The following is a 25,643-nucleotide window of genomic DNA, read 5'->3' on the forward strand; positions in this document are numbered from 1 at the left end:
TTCTACAAAAATCTGGAGACAGTTTTCTGTCACAGACTTGGATATGTCCTATGGGAGGGCAGAGTGACTGGAAACCATAACTATGTCTTCCCAATCACATGAGGGCATCTCAAAACTACTCTGAAATTTGCCTCATTTTATTTCTCATTTTGAATGCAACAGAATTAAAATTTTTTATGTCTCAATTACACGAGACCTTTCAGAAGAACCATTCCTCTAAGCTTAGTTGATTTCGAAAGAGACAGGAGATGAAGAACAAGAAAGGTGAGTGAAGCCATGACAGGTTGATGGTGCAGTTTTTTTTTTTTTAAAGAGGCAGAGTTAGACAGTGAGAGACAGAGAGAAAGGTCTTCCTTTTTCCGTTGGTTCACCCCCCAGATGGCCGCTACAGCCAGCGCGTTGCTGCCGGCACGCTGCGCCGATCCAAAGCCAGGAGCCAGGTGCTTCTCCTGGTCTCCCATGGGGTGCAGGGCCCAAGCACTTGGGCCATCCTCCACTGCACTCCCGGGCCACAGCAGAGAGCTGGCCTGGAAGAGGAGCAACCGGGACAGACTCTGGCGCCCTGAGTGGGACTAGAACCCGGAATACCAGCACGGCAGGCGGAGGATTAGCCCAATGAGCCACGGCGCCAGCCCCATGGTGCAGGTTCTTGAGTAAGCCACGCATTCACCCCGCAGGGCTTCTTCCGGCGAACGATTCGGCTAAAGCTGGTGTACGACAAATGCGACCGCAGCTGCAAGATTCTGAAGAAGAATCGCAACAAGTGCCAGTACTGCCGCTTTCACAAGTGCCTTTCCGTGGGGATGTCCCACAATGGTAGGTAAGCCCCTTCCTGTGCCGTGGGGGCAGACTGTGCTGTGGGGAGCGCTTCCGGCCCAGCCTAAGAAAACACAAAGCCCACAGGGCTGGGATTCGCAGAGCGCTTGGCGGGACGTCCCTGCCACTGCGGGAGGGTGCGGAGCCCTGCGGCACACCGGCCCTATCACGTGATTCTCTTTACTCACTCACAGGCTCACTTTAGACCATGCCTGTACTCTGTCCCCTTGCAAAAGCGCGGGATTCGTGGGGTCTCCACGGGCGCTGGCAGCGGGAGAGGGCGTCCCGAGCCCGGCCCTCAGAGCTGGGCCCGGGCCCGCGCCCCCGGCCTTGCTGCGTTCCCCGGGCGCCTCACTGCCTCGTGTCCCCCCGCCGCCCCGCAGCGATTCGCTTCGGCCGCATGCCGCGATCGGAGAAGGCGAAGCTGAAAGCCGAGAGCCTTGCGTGCGAGCAGGACGCCGAGGGCCCCGGCGGCGCCGACCTCAGGTCCCTGGCCCGGAGGATCTACGAGGCCTACCTGAAGAACTTCAACATGAACAAGGTCAAAGCCCGCGTCATCCTCGCGGGGAAGACCAGCAACAACCCGGTAGGCGTCCCGCGCCCGGCGGCGCCGTGGCTGGGAAGGGTTCTGCACAACCGCCGCCGAAGCCGCGCCTGAGGAGAGGCGCCCGGACGTCAGCGGCTCCCGCCGAGCCTGCGCCGGCTTCCGGCTCCGCCGGCTTCCGGCTCCGCCGGCTTCCGGCTCCGCCGGCTTCCGGCTCCGCCGGCTTCCGGCTCCGCCGGCTTCCGGCTCCGCCGGCTTCCGGCTCCGCCGGCTTCCGGCTCCGCCGGCTTCCGGCTCCGCCGGCTTCCGGCTCCGCCGGCTTCCGGCTCCGCCGGCTTCCGGCTCCGCCGGCTTCCGGCTCCGCCGGCTTCCGGCTCCCACTGGCTTCCGGGTTCCGCTGGCTTCCGGCTCCCGCTGGCTTCCGGTTTTGCTGGCTTCCGGCTCCGCTGGCTTCCGGTTCCGCTGGCTTCTGGTTCCGCTGGCTTCCGGCTCCCGCTGGCTTCTGGTTCCACTGGCTTCCGGCTCCCGCTGGCTTGCGGCTCCGCTGGCTTCCGGTGGCCTGGTGGCCGTGGCGCCTGCACGCTGAAGGCCCGCAGAGCCACGTGCCCACAGGGCGGTTTTTGCAATGCATGTTGTCAGGCCGGGGTGGGGAACTGGTCACTGAGCGCCCAGCACCTTGCCCCTGTGTCGGTCGGTCGCCGGGTCTCCCCCCAGGCCTCTCCCTGGCTGGCCACGTGGCAGCGAGTTCCTTTTTAGCAGTTAGCAGCCGGGCTTCGCAGTCACAGGGAGATAAAGCCTCTCACAAGCTGCTTACTTTGGCGAGCAAACCAGGCCTCTCTGATTCTTTTAATTCTTGAGTGAATTTGTGGTTAAATAGGCCAAGACCTGAGCCTTGTGGCCCGGGGCTCCTGCCAGTCACGTCCTGCCTGAGCCCGGGGTACAGCCAAGGTGACCTTTGCACTTCGGTCTTGCAAATATTACTGCCTCTGGGCGCCAGGCTCACCAGGCTTCTGATTGGAATCTTCTATTTCTCCTTTGAGTTTTAAGACTTTGAGGCCAGCTTAAAAGATGTCTTTACTCTTTTAAAAAATTATTTATTTGAAAGGCAGGGTTAGAGAGGCAGACAGAGAGAGAGAAAAAGAGAGAGCTTCCTTCTGCTGGTTCATCCCCAAATGGCTGCAATGGCTGGAGCTGGGCCAATCCAAAGATAGGAACCAGGAGCTCCTCCAAGTCTCCCTCCAGGGGCCCAAGCACATGGGCCATCCTCTGCTGATTTCCCAGGTGCATTAGCAGGGCACTGGATCTGAAGTGGGTCAGCTGGAACTCAAGCCGGTGCCTATATGGGATGCCGGCGACACAGATGGCAGCTTTACCTACTAGGCCACAGCAGCAGCCCCAGGAGTCATACTCACTCTTGACAAAACACTCCTGCTTAACCGTAATCTGTCTCCTCTGCACAGAGCAGGTTCCCAGGGAGATACACGAAGCTCCTAGAAGGTGAGGAAGTCAGTCTGTTGAAGACCTGCACAGAGCTACTATCGGCAGGAATCTGTATTTTGGTCTGAAGGAAATAAATGCTGGATTAATAGTCTAGGATCCAGGATTAGGGATGCTTGTATTATAAAAACAGAATTGTGTGTGCTGCTAGGATGGATGCCTGCCCAGGGACCAATTTTAAGGTGCATCTTGCTCTGGGTCACTCACTGTAATTGAGAGAGAGAATGAGTCAGAGAGAAAGCTCTTCCTTCCGTTGGGTCACTCCCCAAATGGCCGCTACAGCCAGCACTACACCAATCCAAAGCCAGGAGCCAGGTGCTTCCTCCTGGTCTCCCATGGGGTACAGGGCCCAAGCACTTGGGCCATCCTCCACTGCACTCCCGGGCCACAGCAGAGAGCTGGCCTGGAAGAGGAGCAGCCGGGACTAGAACCCAGCACTTATATGGGATGCTGGTGCCACAGGTGGAGGATTAACCAAGTGAGCCACAGCACTGGCCCTCACTCACTGTGATTGACGAGGGTCACAGCCCACTGTGTCCTGTCCACACGCAGTTTGTGGGAGGCACGGCTGCTCTTCTGTTCCCACCCAGCCACTGGGAGGCCACCCGGAGCTAGTTGCTGCCTGTGAAGGGGCCCTATCACTGTGCTCTGTGTGAGGAGGGTCCCTGACCTCCAGGCTGCACTACCTGCATCTGTTTGAGAGTTCTGGCTTTGGCATGGGGAGCCTGTGAGGTGCATCATTGTGTACAGTCCTAGCGTTGGAAATCTGTTAGGGAGACGAAGCTCTGTCCTCGGTAGAACAGCCTTGCTCTGTGCCCAGTGAGTCTTGTCCAGTTCCTGGGACGACCTGACAGGAAAGAGGACTGACGAGACTGGGTGAGTTCAACACCTTTCCTGGGACGTTTGCTTTTCCAGCCACCCAGGGCTGTAGTCTGAAGCACACGTGCACACACTGACATGTACACTCACACACATATGAACCCATACTCACACATGTGCACCCGTCCTTGTACATGCACATGCACATCACACACACACACACACACACACTGACCCTTGCTCACACTTAGCTGCCTTTGGTCTTAGAAATAGTTGTGCCTTGTAAAAAATGGATAAGGGGATTAAGCTAAAAAAACAAACACCCCATTAGCACTGAGTATTTAGACTTTAGAAATTCACACTCATGTGTTTCTGCTACTTTTCAATCTAACAAACACATCAGAACTTGCCTCAAATGAATGCGCTGAGAGCAGGAGGCGTGCATTGTGCGTTTTTGTCCTAGGGGCTCCTGCTGCTCAGAGTTGCTGGGAATGCCCTGTAGAGTCCTGGGACATCTTCTGTGGTGGAGAATCTTGACTCCCTGAGAATGCACTTGAATTCTCAACAAAACGAGTTGGTTGTAGCTGGTCTGGTTTGCAACACTGAATGTCTTATTTGGGGTGAGGAAAGTGAAGTAAGGAGACGACTGTTTGTCATGCAGTTGACACTGGTTCCCACACAGGCTTGGGAAGCGGAATTCCAGCCTGATTCCCAGCGCGTTAGAACCTTGGGTGGAAGGGCAGCTTCCGGGAGCCGTGTCCAGGCAGAGTCACTCTCAAAGTTAAATGTAAGCTTCATGGAGTTTTAAACATAGTCTCATCAGGAATGTTTATCAATAAAGTAGTTCACCAGGAATGTTTATCAATAAAGTTTGACAGATTTTCAAGTGTATATTTTACTACACAACTTTACTTCAGAGGCACAGAGACCGAGACACACAGGGCTCCCTGCCGCTGACTCACTCCTCAAACGGCCATAGTGACCTGGGTTGGGCCAAGCTGAAGCTGGGAAGCAGGAGCTCAATTCAGGTCCCCTTGGCAGGAATCCAGGTACTTGAGCCAACACCTGCTGCCTTCCAGGGTGCACATTAGCAGGAAGCCGGGCTCAGGAGAGGGGCCGGGACTCCAGCCCAGGCACTGTGACAGGGAACACGGGCATTCCAACCACCACCATAACCACTAGGCCAAACAGCCATCCCCAGTTTCTCTTTAGTTTTAATAAATCTGAGTTTCTTAAAGTTAGCACTCATTTTACCTACAATTGAGACCCTTTTTTTAATTAAAGATTTATTTAGTTGATAGGCAGAGTGAGAGAGAGCAAGAGAGAGAGGAGGCCGGCGCCACGGCTCACTTGGCTAATCCTCCGCCTGCGGTGCTGGCACCCTGGGTTCTAGTCCTGGTTGGGATGCTGGATTCTGTCCCGGTTGCCCCTCTTCCAGTCCAGCTCTCTGCTGTGGCCCGGGAGTGCAGTGGAGGATGGCCCGAGTGCTTGGGCCCTGCACCCGCATGGGAGACCAGGAAAAGCACCTGGCTCCTGGCTTGGGATCGGTGCAGTGTGCCGGCTGTAGCGGCCATTTGGGGGTGAACCAACTTGGAAGGAAGACCTTTCTCTCTCTCCCACTGTGTAACTCTGCCTGTCAAAAAGAGAGAGCGAGCAAGATCTTCCATCTGCTGGTTCATCCTGAAATGGCTGCAACGCTGGGGCTGGGCCAGGCTGAAGCCAGGAGCCCAGAACTCCATCCAGGTCTCCCACATGGGTGCAGGGCCCCAAACACCCAGGCTGCCTCGAATGCCTTCCCAGGAGCATTAGTAGGAAGCCGGACTGGAAGCAGAGCAGCCGGGACTCCCGCGGGACCTCCAGCGGGGGATGCCATTTAGCGCGCTGTGCCACAGCACCAGCCCCCGAGGCCTGCTTTTGAAGCCCCAGTGATAACTTTATAAAGAAGAAATGAACCTTTCTTCCCAGTGCAAGGGACTCCAAGGGCTTCACGCTTGGAAGTGCTCTGTGTTCCGGGGCTCCTGCTCTGCTGTGGCAGTGCTGAAATTCTTACCCGTATCTTAACCAGGAGCCCACATTTTCATTTTGCTCTGGACCAGGCGGGCCCACACAGATGACGCAGGCAGACCTGCCCTGCTCACACGGGCTGCTGTACCCAAAGGCAATGGCACAGGCACACATTCTGTCATCAGGCGCGGGGGTCACTGCTCACCCCTACCTTGGGCTTGCTGTTCACAGTGCACGTTAGAGACTCCAGGTCCCAATGTGATGTGGCTCAGAATTTCTCCAACTTCTTTTTAACCACAGAGCTCTTTTTCTTTTTATTGAACATTTTTGTTTCTACTGCATGTACTTAGGGAAAGCCAGTGATTTGAATGATGTGAAGGTCGCTCAAGGATATACTTTTTGGAACTGAGGGATTACTGCCATCTGTGCTTTTGCAGTGTGGTTGTAGGGCAGCGCTGGGGCACAGCATGGGAGCTGCTGCCTGCAAAGCTGGTACCCCAAATTGCAAGTCCAGTTTAGCCCCAGCACTCTGCTTCTGACCACAATGGTCATTGCCGCCATCTGGGGCCAGCAACACACGAACCCTCTCTTTCTGTATTTCCTTCCCTCTCTCTCATATTCTGTAATTTTGCCTTAAAATAAATAGACAGGGGCTGGCGTTGTGGTGCAGTGGGATGAACTGTCACCTGAGAAAATAGGATCCCGTATGTGCACTGGTTCCAGTCCTGGCTGCTTCATTTCTTATCCAGCACCCTGCTAATGCTCCTGGGAAAGCAGTAAAAGATGGCCCAAGGGCTTTGGCCCCTGCACCCACATAGGAGGCCCTGATGAAGTTCCAGGCTCCTTTGCTCTGCCCAGCCCATCCCCAGCTATTGTGGCCATTTGGGGAGTGAGCCAGCGAATGGAAGATCTCTCTCTCTTTGTCCCCGTGCCCTCCCTCTGTAATTTTGCCTTTAAAATAAATAGATGTGGGCCGGCGTTGTGGCGTAGCAGGTAAAGCTGCTGCCTATAGTGCCGACATCCCAAATGGGCACTGGTTCGAGTCCTGGCTGCTCCACTTCTGATCCCACTCTCTGCTATGGCCTGGGAAAGCAGTGGAAGATGGCCCAAGTCCTTGGGCCCCTGCACCCACATGGAAGACCTGGAAGAAGCTCCTGGCTCCTGGCTTCGGGTCAGCATAGCTCTGACCATTAGGGCCAATTGAGGAGTGAACCAACGGGTGGAAAACTCACTCTCTCTCTCTCTCTCTCTCTCTCTGCCTCTCCTTCTCTCTGTATGTACTCAGCCCCATGAGACATAACGCACCCTCTGAACATAGTGGCTGCCAATACCATGGCCAAGCATCTTTTCTGCTGATAGCTTGTTGTTGTTTTTTTTTTTTTTTACAAAAAAAAATTTATGGGTAAAGTGTGAAGATTGGATAAAATGTAAGAAGAAAGTGTAATTAGCATTTTCACCCATAAATACTGACCATTTCTTTATGTTGGGAACTGATTGATTGATTGAAAGGCAAAGCAACAGAGAGAGAGGGAGATACAGAGAGAGCTATCCTCCATCTGCTAATTCACTTCCCAAATAGGCTAGGCTGAAGCCAGGAGTTCAAAGCCATCCTAATCTCCCACGTGGGTGGTAGGGGCCCAAGCCATTATTTGCTGCTTCCTGCAAAGCTGGATCAGAAGCAGAGCAGCTGGTACTCAAACCACTGCTCCAATACAGGATGCTGGTTTGACACAGCACCACAACACCAGCCTCTCCTAGTTGTTTATAAAATATATCATCAACCATTGTGAGCTGCACAGACGCCCTATGTGCTATGGAACACAAGAGCTGATTTCTCCGCGGAAGTGTACTTTGTCACCCCTTATTTGACACCCCCATCCCCACTCTCCCCTCCCCTTCCTAGCTTCTAGTGGTCACTACTCAACTCTCTACTTTATGAAACTAACTTTTAAAAAAAATCTATGTATTTATTTGAAAGGCAGAGTAACAGAGAGAGGAAGAGACATAAAGAGAAAGAGAGCTCTTTCATCCATTGGTTCTCTTTCCAGATGACCACAACAGCCCGGGTTGGGCCAGGCTGAAGCTAGGAATTCTCTCTGGGTCTCCCATGTGGGTAATAGGGGTCCAAGCACTTGGATTATCTTCTGCTGCCTTCCCATGTGCATAAGCAGGGAGCTGGATCAGAAGCGGAGCATGCGGGACTCAAACTGGCGCTCCTGATATAGGATGCCAGCATTGAAGGCTGGAGCTTAACTCACTGTGCCACAATGCCGACCTTTTAGCTTCTAATATATGATTGAAAACAGAGTATGTATCTTTCTGTGTCTGGCCTATTCCACTTAATGTGCTCCAGTTCCATCCCTGTTGCACAAATAACAGCTTTTTCCTGGCAGAACGTTATTCCACTGTGTATGTGCCCATTTTCATTATCCACTCACCCACCAGTGGACACCTGGGCTGCTGTGAATAGTGCTGCGGTGGACATAGGAATGCAGGAGTCTCTTTTAAAAAAAGATTTAATTATTTATTTTAAAGAGTTATACAGAGAGAGGAGAGGCAGAGAGAGAGAGAGAGAGGTCTTCCACCCGTTGATTCACTCTCCAATTGGCTGCAACAGCGGAGCTACACGGATCTGAAGCCAGGAGCCAGGAGCTTCTTCTGGGTCTCCCACGCGGGTGCAGGTGCCCAAGGACTTGGCCCATCCTCTACTGCTTTCCCAGGCCATAGCAGGGAAATGGAATGGAAGTGGAGCAGCCAGGACTCGAACTGGCACCCATATAGGATGCAGGCATTGCAGGTGGCAGCTTTACCTGCTACGCCACAGTGCCAGCCCCTGTAATTTCTCAGTAGTGCTGCAGTAGAGGTGGTACTGTGGTGTAGTGGGTAAAGCCACTGCCTGCACCACTGGCATCCCATATGGGTGTGGGTTCAAGTCCCAGCTGCCCCACTTCTGATACAGCTCTCTGCTATGGCCTGGAAAAGCAGCGGAAGATGGCCCAAGTCCTTGGGCCCCTGCACCCACATGAGAGACCCGGAAGAAGCTCCTGGCTCCTGGCTTTGGATCAGCCCAGCTCCAGCTGTTGTGGTCATTTGAGGAGTGACCCAGTGGATCGAAGATCCACCCCTGCCCCATCTCGTGTGTGCGTGTGTGTGTGTAACTCTTCCTTTCAAATAAATATTTTTTAAAAATAATACTGCAATAGTTTTTAGGACTTCAGGGAACATTATAAAATATTAAAGGTGTTTTGGTACTTGGTTCTTGTCAGGCTTATTGTTAAAATGGCAATCACTGTCTTATTGATTATTAGTCTTATTTGCCCCCAACCGACATTGAAGCTGTCCAAGAATGCAGACAGCATTCTGCGTGTATTTTAAATTCTCCATAGCACCAGAGCGAGTGACCTGGGTACAAGATAGGAGCTCCTCATGGTTTTATTAGTAAAGGTCTGAATAGCTCATCCCCAATGGCCTGGCTTATCTTTAGCGTCTTTCCTCGTAGCCCTTTGTCATACACGACATGGAGACGCTGTGTATGGCTGAGAAGACGCTCGTGGCCAAGATGGTGGCCAATGGCATCCAGAACAAGGAGGCGGAGGTCCGCATCTTCCACTGCTGCCAGTGCATGTCGGTGGAGACCGTCACAGAGCTCACCGAGTTCGCCAAGGCCATCCCGGGCTTCGCAAACTTGGACCTGAATGATCAAGTGACCTTGCTCAAATACGGAGTTTATGAGGCCATATTCACGATGCTGTCGTCGCTGATGAACAAAGATGGGATGCTGGTCGCCTACGGGAATGGTTTTATCACGCGGGAGTTCCTAAAAAACCTGAGGAAACCGTTTTGTGATATCATGGAACCCAAGTTTGACTTCGCCATGAAGTTCAACGCACTGGAGCTGGACGACAGTGACATTTCCCTTTTTGTGGCTGCTATCATCTGCTGTGGAGGTAAGTGCTGGCTTTGCTCTGCTGCCACGGGGTCAGCCGGCACCAGCCTGAGCTGCCGTCCAGTGGCGTGGGCGCTGGCACATGAGAAGGCACCTGTGCTGTGATGCCGCTGAGTAGAACTGAGAATTGGATCCATATTGCCTGGTATAGAATATGTAAATAGCATATCCATCTGTATTTATAAAATTCATATGTGTTATATTTATAATCCTCCCATTCACATCATATCTAATATTATAGACATTACTATATTATCACATCACACCTATTATAGACATTATTATCTAATTATATATTTAGGTATGATTGTACTTTGCGGTATGCCAGCACGATTCTAATGTAGTGGTAGGATTATACCTCTCCATATCCCAGGCCACGTTCCATGAAGTGGCCTACAAGCACTGGCGTGTTGCCGTCACTGTTGAGGATATCGATGCCGTCTCACAATGAAAACTAGCAGCCACTAGCTGGCAGTGAGCGCAAGACTGGCTTTGCCACAGGAAGCAGATGCCAGGGAAGGAGAAGCTGGGCCTCTCTGTGGCAGTTGGCTTTGAGCCCCCTGAGCTTTGGGGGCTATGAATAGCCCTGCCTCGGGTCCAGGAAGGTCATGTGCCTACTGTGAACCCCGCCGACCTTGCCCAGCCTGGCAGGGACTGCCGGAAGCAGTGCTGCTGCTGTGGTTTGCTCTGTGGACCTTCCACTGACCATCTGGACGCCAGTCCCCGGAGGAAGTCCTTATGGCCAGGCGTCGAGTGCAAGGGACAAAGCAGTTACACGTAATCTGTCATCATCCTTTCGTGGGACCAAGATGTGGCACTGGGCATTAGCAGCAGCTGCAAAACTATTTCTAGGTAGCGTGATGCCCGTCTTATCAAAGAAATGATCATCTTTATCAGTCGTGTATACATAGAAGAAGACGTGGTGAGGTCAGTGCTACACCCGCTATGCTGGGGTTAAGGTTATTTAGGGAGGGGCAGTGATCTGTCTGTATTTTAAGTTTTTTCTTTGTCTAAAAGCATAATAATTATATTTATTTTACAATAAAAATGAAGACTTAAAAATACATCATTAGCAACGCTTTTGAAGATCATGGTAGAAAGTGGAGCTTCAGAGAACACATTAGTCATTGAATAGGGACTGGGATGTTTCTGGACCAAAAGTCAGAATACATGGTGTAAGTCTGTCCCAGAATGTCTGGTGCCAGGGACAGAGGTGCCGCAGGGTTACCTGCGTGGATGATGGCACTTCCTGCAGCAAGTCCGACCCCTGCCTCGCCTCTGCACCCCTCCCGCGGCTGTCTGCACCCTCTTCTTTCTCACTGCTCACCTGGCTCACATCAGAGGGCACCTGTAACAGTCTTTATGCCACGACCACTCCCTGCAGCTGAAGAGGCCACGGGGGTGGGCTGACATGTCTGTGCAGGTCGCGGGGTGGCCGCTGGGCTTCCCTGTCCCTCGCAGACAGTCTGTGTCTGTGTTCAGGCCAAGGCAGCGCCGTCCAGGGGCAGCTCCGCCTCCTCCCTGAGAGGCTGTGTCGGAGAGGAAGGTCTGCTTCCGCAAGCCGATCCCGGGCTGCCGGGGGCGGGGGTGCCTCCACTCAAACGTCTCTTTCTCCTTTTGAGACTAGATCGGCCCGGCCTCCTAAACATAGGATCCATTGAGAAGATGCAGGAGGGCATCGTGCACGTGCTGAGGCTTCACTTGCAAAGCAACCACCCGGACGACACCTTCCTCTTCCCCAAACTCCTCCAAAAGATGGCAGACCTGCGGCAGCTGGTCACGGAGCACGCGCAGCTGGTGCAGGTCATCAAGAAGACGGAGTCGGACGCGGCGCTGCACCCGCTGCTGCAGGAGATCTACAGGGACATGTACTGACCGCCGGGGGCAGCAGCACCCCTGCCGGCTGCCAGGGCACGCTGCTATTTCCCCATCGCCGCTGGGGCGCCCCAGCTGTAGGGAACCAAGGACAGCTCCGCGTCTGGCTTGTCTTCAACCGAGCACGTGCCTGGGTCTCCGAGGCTGGTGGTCCGCGGCTGGGAAGATGAGGAGAGAGCTGTTCACCAGCCTGACGGTAGCCCACCCCGCGGTAGTCGAGGCACGTTGCCTTACATCACACTAGCAGTCCTCCGTCTCACTGACTGGCCACCTGCAGCCACGCAGCCCGTCTCCCCTGTGCCCCCCTCCCGTGGTCCTGTGCCTTCATAAATGTTGGAAACTAATCAGCACTTTTTAACAACTTTATAATCCCCTACATCTGGATGCAGCCAAAGGTCAAGTATTTAAAAAGCAGCACGGTATTTATTCGGAGACTTCAGTGCTGTTTCTCCCAACGGAAGAGACAACGGCTGCTCCGCAGTCGTAGCTGGAGGACTGTGAAGAACGCTTGGCTAAGCTGGCAGAATGCAGCTCGCTTCGGGGCTGTGACAGGTACGCGGGAAAGGCGGGGAAGTCCGGAAACGAGAGCGCCTCTGGCCGTTGGAGGCCTCCAGGCGCCGCCCGGATCCTCTGCTCCCTGCTCCTAGCAGACCTGGGCCCTCAGCTGTGTGTGGCCTCCGTGGTGTTTTTAGGGACAAACTGGGGGAGGATCTGTGGATTTTTCTCTGGGCCCCATTTGGCGGCTCTGTGTCTTTCCCTATGTTGCTTTTTGAACTATGGCGCTCTTCCCCCTGGACCCCAGGGGGCAGTAGGTGCTCCTGGAGTGGAAATGAGGCAGACGTGAGTTCACATCCTGGCCCGGGAGCCGCTGCTCACTTGGAGAGTGTGTCCTTCAAGGCGTGGTTTTACCTGGTCTCAGATTTCAGACGCAGAGTTAGGTTAAGTCTCTTTTCCCACCGTATGGGCAGTCTTCAGAAAGTTCGTGGAAAGTGCATATTACAAGAAGCCTATGCATGGATCTTTAAACAAATTTTGCACCAAAAGTATCTTTTAATTCCATTTTCCACGATCTTTTTGAAGTGTGCTAGGCTGTGTGAGGCAGTTTTGCAACACCTAAAATAGGTGTTTTTGCCTTAAAGAGCAACCTCTCCACCTCAGGGCAGCTGGGAAAGCCAGGTGGCTGGTGTCCTCTGTCCAGGGACTGCCGTCTCTTGCTGTCCATCTGGCAGACAAATGGCCCCTGCAGCCAGACCTGGGCTGAACGTGCCCACCGGTGCACTTGCCATGGGGTTGTATCCTTGTTGCATGCCCCCCCCCCCATCCCCAGGCTGCTTTTAGAAAAACGTGGCTCTTCCAAGGTCATTATTAAGGAATGACAGGATTGATGCTGCCGAAGGGCCCAGGGTCAGTATGACGAAAACACAGCTGTGGACAGGACGTGGACTTCACGCAGAGGAGAGCGGAAGTTAGGGCAGCACATCCGTTTTGAAAAATTCCACATGAAGTGGAGTTTAGGGTTTTATTTTATTGTTGTGAAGATCCAATCAAAGGATCCGTGGGCCAGCAGCAGCGGGCAATCTGCCCAGTGTCTTAGGAATCAGAAGCAAAGCATTTCCATGTGGGATGCCAATCGAGAAGGTGGCCGGCCTCCGGGCCACGTGGCGCATCCAGGAGCCCGCGAGCTCCGGTGCTGGCGGTGTCTGAGGCGCTCACGGCAGAGGCCAGATTCCAAGGCCTCCAGGCTGGTTGCCTCACTGACTGCGCAGGGCAGATAGCTGGGGCCTGGCAGAGCGAACGGTGGGACGCGGGCGTTCAGAGAAGCCGGTGGGCTTGGCGCATTCACCAGAGCCCATTGCAGGGTCTCTCTGGTCACCCTATGAGCACAGAAAGGAACTTCCTGCTTGTTCTGATGTGCGTGCCCCCCGGGCCTCCTGAGATACCAAGGGAAAGAACTGCTGCCCACAGCCTCCCAAGGGCGGAGAAGCTCAAGGTCACAAGTCAGTATTTGACACATGATGCTAAGCGAGTTGGAATTAGCCCCTGCTTGTCCTGGCCCCCATGTGTGCCGTGCTGCCCCAGCAGTCCTGGTGGTGGCGCTTAGAAAGAGGCCTCCCCAGTAGCTCTGTCCTCCGAGTGCACGCTCACCCTTGCCTGCCTGCACACAGATGAAGGGCAGGGGGTCCCTGTCTTGACCCAGTGGCCACCTGGGGTTTGAAGTGTCTCGCTGAGCTCCATTTTAAATCTGGGCCCACTGTCTCAACCAAGGAGCCCGCACTCCCAGCGCCTAGAGCCCAGGGCAAGCCAGCCACCCTCAAAGGCCCTCTTCAGAACCTGTGGGCTCCAACACCGCAGGCCCCACCGGGAAAGGCTGCCGTGGCTCACCGCCTGTGCAGGCCACCGCACCTCATTGGTCCATGCTCTGGGAACAGAAAGCCACCCCCATCTACAGAGAAAACCCCCCATGGGGCTGCCTCGGCGCAGAGCGGGGCTTTGGCCCCAGCCTAGCTGCTTTCTCTGCCCTCTGCTGCCCCCTGTTCTTCCTGGCCACTGAAACCAGGCGTGTGCAGGGAGCACGGCCAGCCTGAGGCAGGTGCACCTGACCACCTGCTTGGAGAAGGCGTTTTAAGTTCAGAACTGCGGATCCAGACCAGACACGGAAGCCACCTGTGCACAGAAGTCCCAGCTTGCCAGCACGGCCCCGGGCAGGCTCACCTTGTGAACAAGTAGCCCTGGAGGACTTGCCGCCACGCACTGACATTCATGGCCTTGGCACTGCGACCACGGGCAGGGTTTCTTTCTTCTCTATCTAAAAGTGGCCCAGCCCCTCTTAACTCCTAGTCCAGGCTGATTTGTTCGGCTGCACCAGGATTTCCTACCACCCGAATCTGCGTGAGTCAAGGGGACTGTGTGGACCTTCCCCGTGCTGGTGGGAGCCATGGTGCGAGCCCAGGTTCAGAGGTCACCAGCTGAACAGAAAAGTCCGAGGCAGAAAGGGAGCTGGGCTGTGCTTGTCTTTGTGGAGCAAGCGACAAGTAAGTGTTGGGTAATCGGCTCTGTGCTGCTGGTAGCCAAGGCGTGCCTTCCCAAGGGACTCCATGCCACCCACTCGCGCGTGCCTTCCTCGCTGTGCAGAGCCCCTCTGCCTGGGAAGATCCTGGCGGAGGCTCCAGGGGCCGAGGTCTGCGTTGTGGCTGGCGTTTATTCATGTCACTTGCCATTTTAATGGAGTGCAGGCCCCCAGCCTGTGAAACAGACAAGGGCAAGGAGAAAGGCAGTCTCACTCAGAATGTGCGTGGCCATTAGACTCCTCCGGAAGCCACAGTGCCCACTGCAATGAGAAACTGCAAGTTTTGCACGGTAAAGACAGCGAGGGTCACCCTGTGGCTTCCTGATTGCATAATGCCATTTTGGGGGATGCAGCAGCAGAGCGGACGGCAGGCTTATGAAAACCCGGCATCGTCTCGGAGCTGGCCCAGGGATGTTGGCTGCCTGTGAGGTTTTACTTCTCTCACCTTGGTGTCGGCGAAGGGGCTGTGTGGCACAGCTCAGCTGAGACACACACGACCCACCTGTGGAGTCCCTCACCGCCAAGGACAGACCAGAGCACATCCTCGTCCAGCCCTGCGTCTCGCCCAAAGCCACTGGGAACACCTAGTATGTGAGTGGCCCCTGGCTGTTCGATGCCTTATTTGCAATCAACCCTTTGATGAGAAACAGCGATTTTTACATCATAGGCAGCAAAAGTCAGGTGTGTGTTTTTGTTTTGTTTTGTTTTTTGTCTTTTAAGGAAAAAAAACTTTGCTAGTTTGAAAAAGTGTCCCTGTTTTTGTCCAGAGAAGGGGACACACTAGCCACGGCCTCTTCCAGGAGCCAGCATCCAGAACTCGGGAATTTGATGAGGCCCCGGGCAGGGGACTCTCTGGGCACCTCTCCCGGAGAGGGTCAGGCTAGTGAGTGGCTGATCTCATGGTAAAATCACTATGTTTGGAAAATGCACTTTTTTAAAGGCATAGTTGGCTCATGTTTCAGGCATCAGAAGAAACGCACCTCACAAATGACCACCACTCAGTGCCTTCCGCGTGATCACTGCTACATCACTGCACTCGTGCTGAGTAGCACTATTTTTCTACACTGTACCATGAAAGAGCTATGTCAATAGCTAGCTCGTAAATACTGTGATTGGAATCTTTTTTAAAAACCACCCTAATACGAGTATTTTACTGACAATCATGCATCTAATCACAAACATTTGGATCTCTTGAAATCCGTGCGGATGTATACATTCGAAGCCTGACTCCCGAACCTCCTGGCAGCACACAGAAGCCGCAGTAAGGAGACAGCTGAACTACACCCGTGCACACCCGCCGAAGCTCCAGAGCCAGGCAGAATTTACTCTGCGTGTGCAGGAAGTACACACGTGGCCTTGCACACACTCCCAGCAGCAAGGCCTGCTCCAACCTGACGTCAGAGGCCCGGACTGCACGCAGTGGGCTGTGCTGAAGACCACCACCTCCTGCCGCCTGGCGCACAGCTCCCTGCTATCCAGGGAGTGACAACCCGGGTCATCACCAAAGAGCCCTGGCCAGTGGCAAGACCCTGACAGAAGCGGCTGACTCCCGCCGCCCCTTCCACATGGCTCAACCAGAAGCCTAAAGCAGAAACCACAGACCTCGCACAGAAACCAGACTTCGCAAGTCTCCCTACATGTTGTCAATGTCTTGGCCAAGCTTCTCTCACTGCAGTGTTTGGAACACGTGTGGGAGCCACAGCAGTGCCATGCTCAAACCCCAAGGGACAGGGTGTGCAGGACGAGCTCAGGGTCTGATGGGTGCTTGGGTGCCTCACCCAGGGTCTGGTTCTTACAGCCCTGGTTCTGCACTAACCAGAAGCAGCTCCACAGCAGGAACGGCTGGGCGGGCTCTGGCAGGCTCTCCTTTCCGAGCAGGGCGGGTACGTCCGGGACCTCAGGAATCACGGGTGTGCGGAGAAGGACAGATGTCATTCTCCCAGTCACATTAGCTGATTGTTTCCAAGCAATTAAAAGATGGCTATAAAATAACCTTAATTGTTTAAAAATCTGGGGTCTTCATTTTCTGGTTAGGAGATTGAACAGCCCATCTGTATCAATTTCTGGAAATTGACTGGGAATGTATATGTTTGGAAAGTCCTACTGTAAAACTGATGAATGTAAGAGTTAATTTCAGGGTACAGATTTGCCTTAATGGTTTTAAAAAATAAACTATTTTTAAAAATTGCTTGCAGAGGTTTGAGTGGCTGATATGCTGAGTTGATTTCAAAAAAGACCAGTCTCCAGCTGTGGTGTCCACCGTCTGCCAGAGGGCTCCTCACAGCCACTCACCTGAGGGTGGCTCCAGCTGTGCGGCATGGACCCAGAATGTGACATCCATTCCTCTGAACAGTCGCATGAAATGGGGGGCTTTAGAAGTGTGGGTATTGGGGCAGGCACCAGCCTAGTGGTTAGGACACCGCCTGCATCCTACGTCACAGTGCCCAGGTTTGACTCCTGGCTCTGGCTTGTGACTCCAGCTTCCTGCTGACGCAGACTCTGGGAGGCAGCAGTGGTTGGGTTCCTGCCACTCACGTGGGAGCCCTGGGTTGAGTTCCCGGTTCTACAGCTTTGCCCACCCCTCACCCCCAGCCACTGTGTGAACCAGCACATAGGGGCTATCTATTTCTGTCTCTCTCTGGACCTCAAGTTTTGTAAAAAAAAAAAAAAAATTAAGTGTGGGTATCTCAAAATAGATCCCAGTCTACGCATCACTGTGTGAAATCTTTATTCATTTTTCATCAGACATGACAGCTGGCCTTGCAGTGATCACAGACTGTTGTCCCGGGGGTACACAGTGAGCCACCAACTGCTACCGTGGAAGCCGTGGGTGGGGGTGCTGTGGGAACATCCAGTAGGCGGTGCGGGCTGGACTTGCCAGGCACAGAGCTGTGTTCACGATGGTAAGGGCTAGCATGGGTGAGGACGCTGTGGCAGTCCTGACTGCGGGTGGGCAGAGAATGCAATCAGGCCTGAGCGGGAGCACGGCCAGAGCCCATGGGAACTGAACCAGCTGGAGGCCAACACTCGGCTTCCCAGGAGCCCAGCCGTGGCTGCACCCTTGGTGGACACTGGCTCTGCAGGTGTTTCAGTGGAAAGATTACTGTTTTTTTTTTTTTTTTTTTTTTTTTTTTGGACAGGCAGAGTGGATAGTGAGAGAGAGAGACAGAGAGAAAGGTCTTCCTTTGCCGTTGGTTCACCCTCCAATGGCCACCGCGGCTGGCGCGCTGTGGCTGGCACACCGCACTGATCCGATGGCAGCTTCTCCTGGTCTCCCACGGGGTCCAGGGCCCAAGCACTTGGGCCATCCTCCACTGCACTCCCTGGCCACAGCAGAGAGCTGGCCTGGAAGAGGGGCAACCAGGACAGAATCCGGCGCCCTGACCGGGACTAGAACCCGGTGTGCCGGCGCCGCAAGGTGGAGGATTAGCCTATTGAGCCAGGGCGCTGGCCCAGGATTACTTCTTAAAGCTGGTTCTTTATGAACACATTGGGCAAGATTAAAAATACCTCCTGAGCACCACACAGGGATGCAAAGTGGAAACTGTACCCCTCCACTTCTACCGTCCTGCTCCTGGGGCAGCCATCGTCACGACTTCTTCCCTGACAGACCCAGCATCACAGCCCTCTGCCTGTTCCATGGCTCCTAGATACCCTGGCACCTTCCCACGGGCCCCCCTCTCCCCCCGGTGGCCTCTCAGTGGAAACGTCCTCCTGGAGGAGGGCTGCCCGGCCACCCACTCGGAGGCCTCACCCTGGGGGGCTCTGCAGCTGCAGGCTGGAGTCGCTGCACATCTGGGCCCATGCCGGTCTCTGGGTCACCTCCCAGCACAGCCCTTTGGCCTGCAGCAACTGCGGGCTGGACCCGGCTCCCTCGGGCACAGATGCTGCCCCACACAGTCCAGAAACAAGGCTGGGCACAGGGCTCTCAGCTCAGGGCGCCCCAGGCAGCCAGCTCTGCAGGGTGCTGCCCACTGCCTGGCCCCAGCTCATGTCTGAGACCTGTGCTGGCTGGAGATCTTCTTGGAGGGGGCGGTCCTTTTCTCCACGTCTTGCCGAATTTCCTGTGGGAATGCACTGAGGTGCTGTCGGACGCAAGGCAGGCAGAACCGCTTGGCGTAGAACAGACTGCATTCCTGAGAGGCAGGGGAGGGAGGGCTGAGCACCTGCGAGCACACTGCAGCTTCTCCCGGGGCCGGCCAGGGTGCATGGGGTAAGGGCGGCCAGAGCCAGACCCGCGAGAGGGACAGCAGGGGCATGAGGGCCTGGCAGGGCGTCCAGGAGAGAGGCAGTGAGAGCCTGGCTATCCAGGCTGGGACACAACCCACAGACTCCATCAGGACAGGTGCATGCAGCACGGGCCACACCCAGACCCAGGACTCCTAGTGTCCTCTCTGTCCAGTTACCACAGCCAGACATGGGAGGTACAGACCCACAGACCAAGGAGGCTGTGGAGGAGCGGCTGTTCTGGGCAGGAAGCCACAACTGTCCAACCATGTCCCATCGCCTGCCGTCTTCAACACTAGAACCCCTGGGACCCAACCTGGTGTGCAGCACCCAGCTAGACAGCACTCCAACCCCATGCCACTGGGCACAGCCACGGGACTGTCTGGACACGGGTGTCAGCAGCCTCCTAGTCAGGCCCTTAGAAGGAACGGGAGTGTGTCCCTTGTCCTTTCCTAGCTCGGATGTGGATGTGATAGCAGGAGGTGCAACAGCCACACTGGGCCCAAGCGGATGCTGTGGGTGGGGGATGTCAGCAGGGCTGGTCCAGCCAGGACCACCTGTTCTGGACCCTTGCACAGAAGAAAAACGAGCCATCAATGATGTGCCCGAGGCCACTGTTGGGGAGTGCCTTTGCTCCAGCAAGAACACCTCAATTAAGCCGGGACGCCCCCCCTTAGAGTTCTCAGAAGCTCTCTGCTGACAGGGAGACCACTCACTAACGACTCCTCATTTATTCACAGATGGGCACTTTTTTTAAAAAAAGATTTCATTTATTATTTGAGAAGCAGAGTTACAGAAAGGGAGAGACAGATAGAAAGGTCTTCCATCCGCTGGTTCACTCCCCAGATGTCCGCATGGCCTGAGCTGCGCCTATTTGAAGCCAGGAGCCAGGAGCTTCCTATGGGTCTCCTGGGCAGATGCAGGGACCCAAGCACTTGGGCCATCTTCCCCTGCTTTCCCAGGTCACAGCAGAGAGCTGGATCGGAAGAGGAGCAGCCGGGAATCTAACCAGTGCCCATATGGGATGCTGGTACCACAGGCAGAGGCGTAGCCCACTAAGCCACAGTGCCAGTCAGTTGGGGATTTCTGACGCCACATGGGCCCATCCCCCTGCTTGCCCAGTGCAGCGCAAGTCCAAGGTACAGCATTCAAGGCCTTGCACCAGGCTACCCCACCCCACCCCACCCCACCATTCCCACCTTCATTCTCTACCTCCACAGCCACAGCCCCGCTAGCTCCTCCAGGAAACTCGGGCTCTCCCTCTTTCATGCCTTTGCCCGTGCTGAGGCTCCACCCACCCCCAACCTGGTTCACCTACTGACCTTAGCAGGACAGGAGCTGACGGCTCGGCATGGCTGTGACACAGCTTCCCTGTGTGCGTGTGCCCCTAGCGGACGCCCAGGGACTTCTCAAGACTCCAGGACCACTCTAGTGACAACAGCCACACTCCTGACCTCAGTCCATCCTCGGGACTCCAAACAGCAACTCAGCTATCCAGCTGAACTCGGCCCACTTATCTCTCTGAAGCTCAGTTCCCTTTAAAGTGGGTGTAAGGGCGGGCACTGTGGTGTAGAAGGTTAGGCAGCTGACTGCAGTGCTGGCATCCAATATGGGTGCCATTTCAAGACCTGGCTGCTCCACATACGATCCAGCTCTCTGCTAATGCCTGGAAAAGCAGCAGCAGAAGGCCCAACTGCTTGGGCCCTGGTACCCGCGTGAGAGACCTGGAAGAAGCTCCTAGCATCAGCCTGGCCCAACCCTGGCTGTTGTGGCCACTGAGGGAGTAAACCAGCAGATTGAAGTTCTTTCTCTCCTTTTCTGTCTGTATCTCTGCCTTTCAAACAAATAAATAAATTTAAAAAAAAAATAGTGGGTGTAAGGCTACTTTTCCTCACTAGCTTTAGGGCATGACTAAGAGAAGCTGCACTTGTAAAACGGTCCCTGGCACAGGACCAGGCACGCACCAGATGCGGTACCGTCTGTTCAGAGAGGAACAATACTTTCTGGAGGTCCCTCCCAGGACATCCAGAAAGACGGTCACTGCACTGCTGGTGGGGACTTCGCACAGAGCCCCTAGGAACCTCTCTCTGCTCCTCACCCCAGGCTGAGCCCCTTTCACTCAGCCTCGCGTGCCCTCCTTTGAGGCCTGGGCCTGGAGTTGGCTGCAGAGCTCCATCTGAACCAGGGCGGACCCGCTGACAGAGCGCTCCCCTATACCCACGTGGTGTCCTGGAAGGCTGCGAGGGTGTCCACGCCACTTACGTACCGGGCCCACACACACCAGCCTGCTGCATAAGCTGCACCGCGAGCCCAGCACCAGGAACGTGGCCTTGTCCGAGGAGAAGGGATCCTTCATGACGTAGCTCTCCTCCAGGAGCCTGTGGGTGAAACGCTGTCACAGGGGCCGCCTTGCCTGGAGCAAACCCAGTGGGAGCAGCAATGCTGGCCTTCCCGAGCCCATGCAGCGGGGTGGCGCCACCAGGGTTCATGCCAGCACCCCAGCCCTCCCCAACACCACAAGCAGGGAGCCTCACACTGCACATCAGAACGAGACCCATAGGGTGCACGTGACAGCCAAAGCCCAATGACGCCTGGTCCCCCGCCACTGTGTCCCACCTGAGAACCACACTGGTCAGCTTGTCTACAGTGGGACATTGGACGAAGCATAAGCTGGGGGCCAAGAAACAAGCCCAGCAGCCTGGCGATCTGCTCTGACCTGTGCCCGGGGCACAGCAGAGAGCTGGCCTGGAAGAGGGGCAACCGGGACAGAATCCGGCGCCCTGACCGGGACTAGAACCCGGTGAGTCCTCAGGACTCACTCCCAGCAGCATAAAGACAGCCAGACATGGGCTTTCTACCTGCAGAGTCACCAAATGAGGCCGTGGCACCGTGCTCCCTGTGCCCTGCAGCCGCGCTGCCCCAGCCTGTGCCACTGTGCTTGAGGGCCCCGAATGGAGCAAGTGCCAAATTCTGGTCTGCATGGGATAAATAGAGGCTGGGATTCTGGAAGAGTCAGATGGCACTGAAACCATTTTGGTGCCTCCTAGGTCATACCTGAATATTCCAGAGCCTGGGTAGCGATGGGCCTAGAGCACCAACCTCCAGCCAGGAGTCCGACTCACAGGGGCCACCAACCAGTTCTGCACAGGGCCATCCGGGGGAATAGCCCACACAGCGTGTACTCACACAACAGACTGGGTGTTGGGAGGCTTCTGGCCCACGTAGCTGTAGGGAGCTGTCAAGGCACACAGCTGGCACTCAAACACACCTAGGGCATGGTGTTCTGCCTCACCCGCCATCTGCAAGGGCCAGAGACACAGCCCGTCACCTTCAGAAAGGCCACCACCAGCACCTTGAAGCGCACCCAGCCTGCTGACTTCTCACCGACACAGGGCCAGGCCCCTCCTGCAGACAAGAAAACTCAGGTCGGAGCAAGCAAGAAAGGTTTCTTGGTCACACGTTATAGTTAAGTACATGTGACATACTCAACAGAAGATTAGGTGGTAGGCCATTAAACACACCTTGAACTTTGGAATGCTGAAATCATCAAATACCTAATCCAGCCCCAAATGGTTAAACTAAAAATTGATGACAGGGTCACCTTGTGGCACAGCAAGTAACACTGCTGCCTGCGATCAGCGTCCCACATGAATGCTGGTTCATATCCTGACTGCTCCGCGTCCAGCTCCCTGTGAATAGCCTGGGAAAGCAGCAGAAAACAGTCCAGGTGTCTGGGCCCCTGCACCGACATGGGAGACCCAGAAGAAGCTTCTGGCTCCTGGCCTCAGCCTAGCCCAGCCCTGGCCCTTGCAGCCATCTGGGGAGTGAACCAGTGGATAGAAGACCTCTCTCTCTCTCTACCTCTCTGCAACTCCTCTCTCTGTGACTTTCAAGTAAATAAATAAATCTTTAAAATAAATAAATAAATAAATTCCTACCTTAGGGGCCGGCGCTGTGGCACAGTAGGTTAATCCTCTGCCTGCAGCGCAAGTATCTCATATGGGCGCCGATTCTAGTCCCGGCTGCTCCTCTTCCAATCCAGCTCTCTGCTATGGCCTGGGAAAACAAAAGAAGATGGCTCAAGTCCTTGGGCCCCTGCACCCGTGTGGGAGACCGGAGGAAGCTACTGGCTCCAGGCTTTGGATCGGCACAGCTCCGGCCGTTGTGGCTATTTGGGGATGAACCAGCAGATGGAAGACCTTTCTCTCTGTCTCTCCCTCTCACTGTCTGTAACTCTAACTCTCAAATAAATAAAATATTTAGGAAAAATAAATTTCTACCTTAAAACTATAAAAAAAAACAAATCATTCAATGTGAATAGGAAACAGAACATAATGAAAAACAGAAATTAAAGAAACAAAAAGCATAATAAAACCAAAGCTGTGGATGTCAAAAGATTAACAAAATTAATAACCTTTAACTGGACTTATCAAGAAAAAAGGAAACACACATTCCCATGATTCCGAATGAAAGAGGGGACAGCACTGAGACTGGAGGCACTGAAAGGATGGTGAGAATTTGTAAGCAGCTTTTTAGCAATAAATTTGAAATTTCAGATGAGATAGATTTCTTTCAAAAGCACCAATTATCAAAACATAACTCAAGAATAAACTGGGAGCTGCAATAGTCCTTTATCTACTAAGGAAACTGAATTCCTAATGATACATCCCCTGGGAATGAAATAAAAGAACACATAAAAACCCTTCAGGTGCAGATATCTAGTCAAACACTGTTAGCACTTAAAGGAAAAAGTAATACAAGAAAAAGTCTGGTTTGTACTATCTCAGAACCTACAGGACAAAGGAACACGTTCTCAGTGATTTTATGAAGACACCAAAACCGCCAGGATTATCTCAATAACACCAGACAAAGCCATTACAGGGAAACTACAAACCAGTTTCAAGAACATAAAATGTGTTAAAAAAAAAATAATAATAACAAATCCAATGAATGCAGTCCACGACAGCAACCGTATGTAATCATTCCAACAGATGTAGAAAAAGCATGAGAAATTCAACAGCATTTACCTAATCCAAGGCTTTGGGTGTTGGTGGGGGAAAGTGCTGTTCTCCCACTTAAGATCTACGTGGCTCCTCAACTGACTGAAGAATTAACTCCCCTCTTTGGGATCCAAGGTCTATTCTGTGTCCTTCTGCCTCTTCCCACATCATTGCCCCCACCCGCAGTCAGCAGTTCCAGTGGTTCAGGGCTTATCCTGCAATATTCCTGGCGCACTCTCACCTTGCCTTCCTTCCTGCCGTGCCTTCCACCTAAGAGGCTTTCCCTGCACCTCTACTGTGCAACCATGGAATCCCTCTGGCTTCCTGATCATGTCATCTTTGACCTCGAGCTATTTCAACAGGAGAGTACTTCAAACAGTTCACGGAAAAGGGAATTGAAAGATAATGTTGCGGCAGGCCTTTGTCCTAGCGGTTAAAATGTGCAGGTCTCACATCAGAGTAGCTGGGCTCATCAGGGCCTGACCCTGCCTCCTGATTCCAGCTTCCTAACTGCAGATCCTGGGAGGTGGCAGTGATAGCTCTAGTACCTGGGTGCCTGCACTCATAGGGAAGACGTGGACTGAGTTCCAGGATTCCGGTTTTGACCCAGTTCAGCACTGGCCATTACAGGACTTTGGGGGGAATGAATCAGCATCTACATGTTCCGCTCTCTCAAATTTTTAAGATAATGAATCTGCTCCACAAGCTTTCTGAGGTACCTTCATAAATGTAGCGTACAAAGATGGTGTTTCTTGAAGCAAAGCCTTTGATTCCTACTTTGGACCTTTTATTCGTTAGGAAAATATATTTTTTTCTCTTCAGCTGAGATTCCAACGAGAAACGTCTTACACCGTTTGACATGGCTCCACGTTCTTGGATGTTCTGATCTGCGTTGGTTTTTTTTCACTCTTTTCTCTCTGCATTTCAGCAGGGTAATTCCTAAAAACATTGACACCGTATCCTGGAGTGCGTAGGGGCGGCGCCCCGCCGGCAGGAGCAGCGCCGGAAGGGACGGCGTGGGCGGGCGGGCTCGCCCGGGGCGCCGCCGTCCCCCTCTGCGCTCCGGCTCCGCGGCCCCGAGCCTTCCCAGGGGCGTCAGGCCCGGCCCCAGGGCCCAGGACGCCGGGAGGACCGCAGACGCGCGCCCCCTCCCCGACCGACGCCGGCACTCACCTCCGTCACCGCGCAGCTCCGTGCAGCTCCGAGTCCCACGGCGCCTGCGCGGCCCCGCTCCTCGGCGCCGGGCGCCGGGACGACGCAGGCGCAGTTCCGACCAGGCGTCCCAGTCGACTTCCGCCCGGGTGCCGTCGTTCCGGTCCCAGGAGCCGCGGTGTCATGGGCGTTGGGGCAGCCTGGGTGCTGGGGTTCTGCCTGGCGGCCGGCGTGTCTGGGCCCGTCCGGGGTTGCTCGCTGGTCCTGCCATACAGGTCGGTCCCGCGCCGGCCCGGGGGCTGCTGCTGCCTCTTCCCCATCAGGACACGGTGGGTTAAAGCGAGCCCTGTCTTCTGCGACCTTAATGGAGCGTCTCCTCGGGACCTGTCACCCACCGTCCACCTAGAAAGCATCAAGGCGGCCCGCAAGCCCCAACCCCACCCCCGGTGGACTGCACCTGAGCCTAGCCCTGGTTCCAGCAGTCTCCAGCGGTGTCCCAGCCCCGAGAACCCCGAGCGGCCCCCCACTCCAGCACCTGTGGGGCCGGGCCTTGGATGCTGAAGCCAGCAGTCCCGGCTTTGCCTGTGCGCCAGCTCCAGCCAGCTGGAGACCACCCTCAGCCCAGCAGCAGTGGGTTTTCACCTGTGCCTGGGGGACCGTCCCTGCTTGCTGCTCTCCCATCCCCAAACGGCCTAA

At 54.6% G+C, this 25,643-nt stretch overlaps 2 protein-coding genes and 1 long non-coding RNA gene across 24 annotated transcripts in view; 1 reads left to right on the forward strand and 2 right to left on the reverse strand.

The window, feature by feature from the left end:
• LOC138844458 (uncharacterized) overlaps positions 1 to 1,596 on the reverse strand; it is a 31,190-nt gene extending 29,594 nt beyond the window's left edge. The window contains exons 1-2 of one of the 3 annotated variants that reach the window (XR_016216402.1): positions 1,334 to 1,596; positions 125 to 880 (exon numbers count right to left, since the gene is read on the reverse strand). This is a non-coding gene — a long non-coding RNA (uncharacterized LOC138844458). Of the gene's footprint in view, positions 1 to 124; positions 881 to 1,333 lie in introns of those variants that run through there. The other 2 variants (XR_016216401.1, XR_016216400.1) reach the window with 2 other exon arrangements.
• Positions 1 to 16,756, forward strand: part of PPARA (peroxisome proliferator activated receptor alpha) — a 69,997-nt gene extending 53,241 nt beyond the window's left edge. For 7 of the 11 annotated variants that reach the window (XM_051828150.3, XM_089307742.1, XM_051828155.3 and 4 more), the window contains 4 exons: positions 678 to 816; positions 1,200 to 1,402; positions 9,180 to 9,627; positions 11,254 to 16,756. In XM_051828150.3, the coding sequence (XP_051684110.1) occupies positions 678 to 816; positions 1,200 to 1,402; positions 9,180 to 9,627; positions 11,254 to 11,501 (1,038 nt within the window). In that variant the 3' untranslated portion in view covers positions 11,502 to 16,756. Of the gene's footprint in view, positions 1 to 677; positions 817 to 1,199; positions 1,403 to 4,358; positions 8,752 to 9,179; positions 9,628 to 11,248 lie in introns of those variants that run through there. The other 4 variants (XM_070053051.2, XM_070053050.2, XM_051828158.3 and 1 more) reach the window with 2 other exon arrangements.
• A 523-nt stretch (positions 16,757 to 17,279) lies between these two features.
• Positions 17,280 to 24,998, reverse strand: CDPF1 (cysteine rich DPF motif domain containing 1). Of its 10 annotated transcripts, none has more exons than XM_070053053.2 (7): positions 24,969 to 24,998; positions 22,734 to 22,851; positions 22,397 to 22,495; positions 22,180 to 22,200; positions 21,982 to 22,094; positions 21,062 to 21,173; positions 17,280 to 18,704 (listed from the first exon to the last, which is right to left on the reverse strand). In XM_070053053.2, the coding sequence occupies exons 3-7, from the start codon at positions 22,442 to 22,444 to the stop codon at positions 18,558 to 18,560; spliced, it is 441 nt and encodes a 146-aa protein (XP_069909154.1). In that variant the 5' UTR covers positions 22,445 to 22,495; positions 22,734 to 22,851; positions 24,969 to 24,998; the 3' UTR covers positions 17,280 to 18,557. The 10 variants fall into 10 exon arrangements, with proteins under 10 accessions (XP_069909154.1, XP_089163873.1, XP_089163878.1 ...); XM_089307747.1 differs by lacking the exon at positions 22,180 to 22,200 and adding an exon at positions 23,823 to 24,734; XM_089307752.1 differs by lacking the exon at positions 22,397 to 22,495.
• Positions 24,999 to 25,643: the final 645 nt, after the last annotated feature.

Source organism: Oryctolagus cuniculus, chromosome 11 (assembly GCF_051225735.1).
Source record: "Oryctolagus cuniculus isolate XC-2025 breed Fujian yellow rabbit chromosome 11, ASM5122573v1, whole genome shotgun sequence".
Lineage (NCBI taxonomy): Eukaryota > Metazoa > Chordata > Mammalia > Lagomorpha > Leporidae > Oryctolagus > Oryctolagus cuniculus.